At 61.3% G+C, this 1397-nt stretch overlaps 1 protein-coding gene across 1 annotated transcript in view; it reads right to left on the bottom strand.

The window, feature by feature from the left end:
• Positions 1 to 937: 937 nt before the first annotated feature.
• The window catches only part of GMPPA (GDP-mannose pyrophosphorylase A), an 8598-nt gene continuing 8138 nt past the window's right edge, over positions 938 to 1397 (bottom strand). Inside the window, exon 10 of the mRNA XM_023763396.1 lies at positions 938 to 975. Within this exon, the coding sequence (XP_023619164.1) occupies positions 938 to 975 (38 nt within the window). The remainder of the gene's footprint in view (positions 976 to 1397) is intronic.

Here is a 1397-nt window from a genome sequence, read left to right as displayed (position 1 = left end):
CCCACTTCCCACCCCAGTTCCCTCAGTTCTCCCTTCTCAACCCCTCCAGGGGGCCAGTATCCTTACAGCGAGGTCCCAGAGGTGACGGAGAAGGGGGCTCCCTGCTCTCCCCCCTCCAGAGGCGGGGGGCTCCCACATCCTGGGCCCTGAGGGGTGCCCTCAGAGCTGGATGGGGCTCTAGGCCCCCTTTCTTAGTCCCCCCTCCACCTGAGCACAAACACACAACAGTGGCTCCACCAGCCTGGGGGGCATGTCACAAAGACCTCCGCTTCACTAGCCCCCGCCCACTTTGAACACTGACCCTTTCCCCTTCCAGTGCCTCCCCACCCCCACCGGGCATAGGAGGGGGGTCCTGGGGGCCAGGGCCTGACACAGACTTATTGGATTTCACGGTGTTTTGCTGAGAAAATAATTAAATTATCATATTTATGATGGAGCTGCCATGGCCTCTGCCAACCATTCAGAACAGAAGGGTCAGGACTGGGGGGAGGAAAGAGAAGGGACCCAATCCCTTCCTCAGGGAGTTGACCCCAGGCCCAGAGTAGGCACCTGCAGCCTCCTCCCACGCCCAGCCGAGGTGACGGCAGGTCTGGGCTGCAGGAAACAGGAAGGGGCCGAGTCAAGGCAGGTTAGAAGCCACGCCCACTAGAGCCCTGGGTCATTTCCCAGGCGCTCTCACCCAGCCTGCAGGACCTGAGGGCCTGGGAGGTCACTTCCAGCCCAATCCCCATGTCACCCTCAGCCCAGCTGCTGAACAAGCTCATCTTCCCAACCGCCTGGCTCTGAAATCCTGGGCTCTGTCCCAGGCCCTGGTGCTGATAACAAGGCCCAGCACCCTGCAGCTTGCTGCCAGGACCCCCTCCTCCCTCCCACCCACGCCCTGCCCCCCCATTCTCTTCGGGTAATTAGATTCCTCTCAATTAGCAGATTACGATCATTACCAGCTCATCTGGCAACTAAGCTCCGCACCCACAGCTGGGGAAAGGGGGGGGGGTACCAAGAGGGGCACGCGGGGGTCATGGGCAAACATGAGCGGTGCCGGGTTTCTCTGGGGTTTCAGGAATGTGGAGTGGAGGGCTGGGGCCCCCAGAGACAAAGCCAGGATGGTGGGAGGTGGCAGGTGTCCTCCTCCCCCGGAACAGCGCTGCCTACGGAGGGAAAGGTACCAGCTAGGCCCACCGTGCCTGCCAGGGGAGTAGAAGACAGACACCAAGCTCTGGTGGCGAGGGGGAAACCACCACTCTGCCAAACGCTGGGCCAGGAGCGGGTGGAGCTGGCAAAGCAGAAAAACAAGCCGGGGCGAGCAGAAACTGAAGACAGGGGATGTCATTCTCAGACTTGTGGGCCTTGTCTCTGTGTTCGCGGCCCCTACCCCTCGGCCAATGCAAGCGTATAGC

The sequence above is a fragment of the Myotis lucifugus genome, unplaced genomic scaffold, assembly GCF_000147115.1.
Source record: "Myotis lucifugus unplaced genomic scaffold, Myoluc2.0 scaffold_3, whole genome shotgun sequence".
Lineage (NCBI taxonomy): Eukaryota > Metazoa > Chordata > Mammalia > Chiroptera > Vespertilionidae > Myotis > Myotis lucifugus.
The sequence above is the reverse complement of the archived record's forward strand: the minus strand, read 5'-3'. Positions and strand labels throughout refer to the sequence as shown.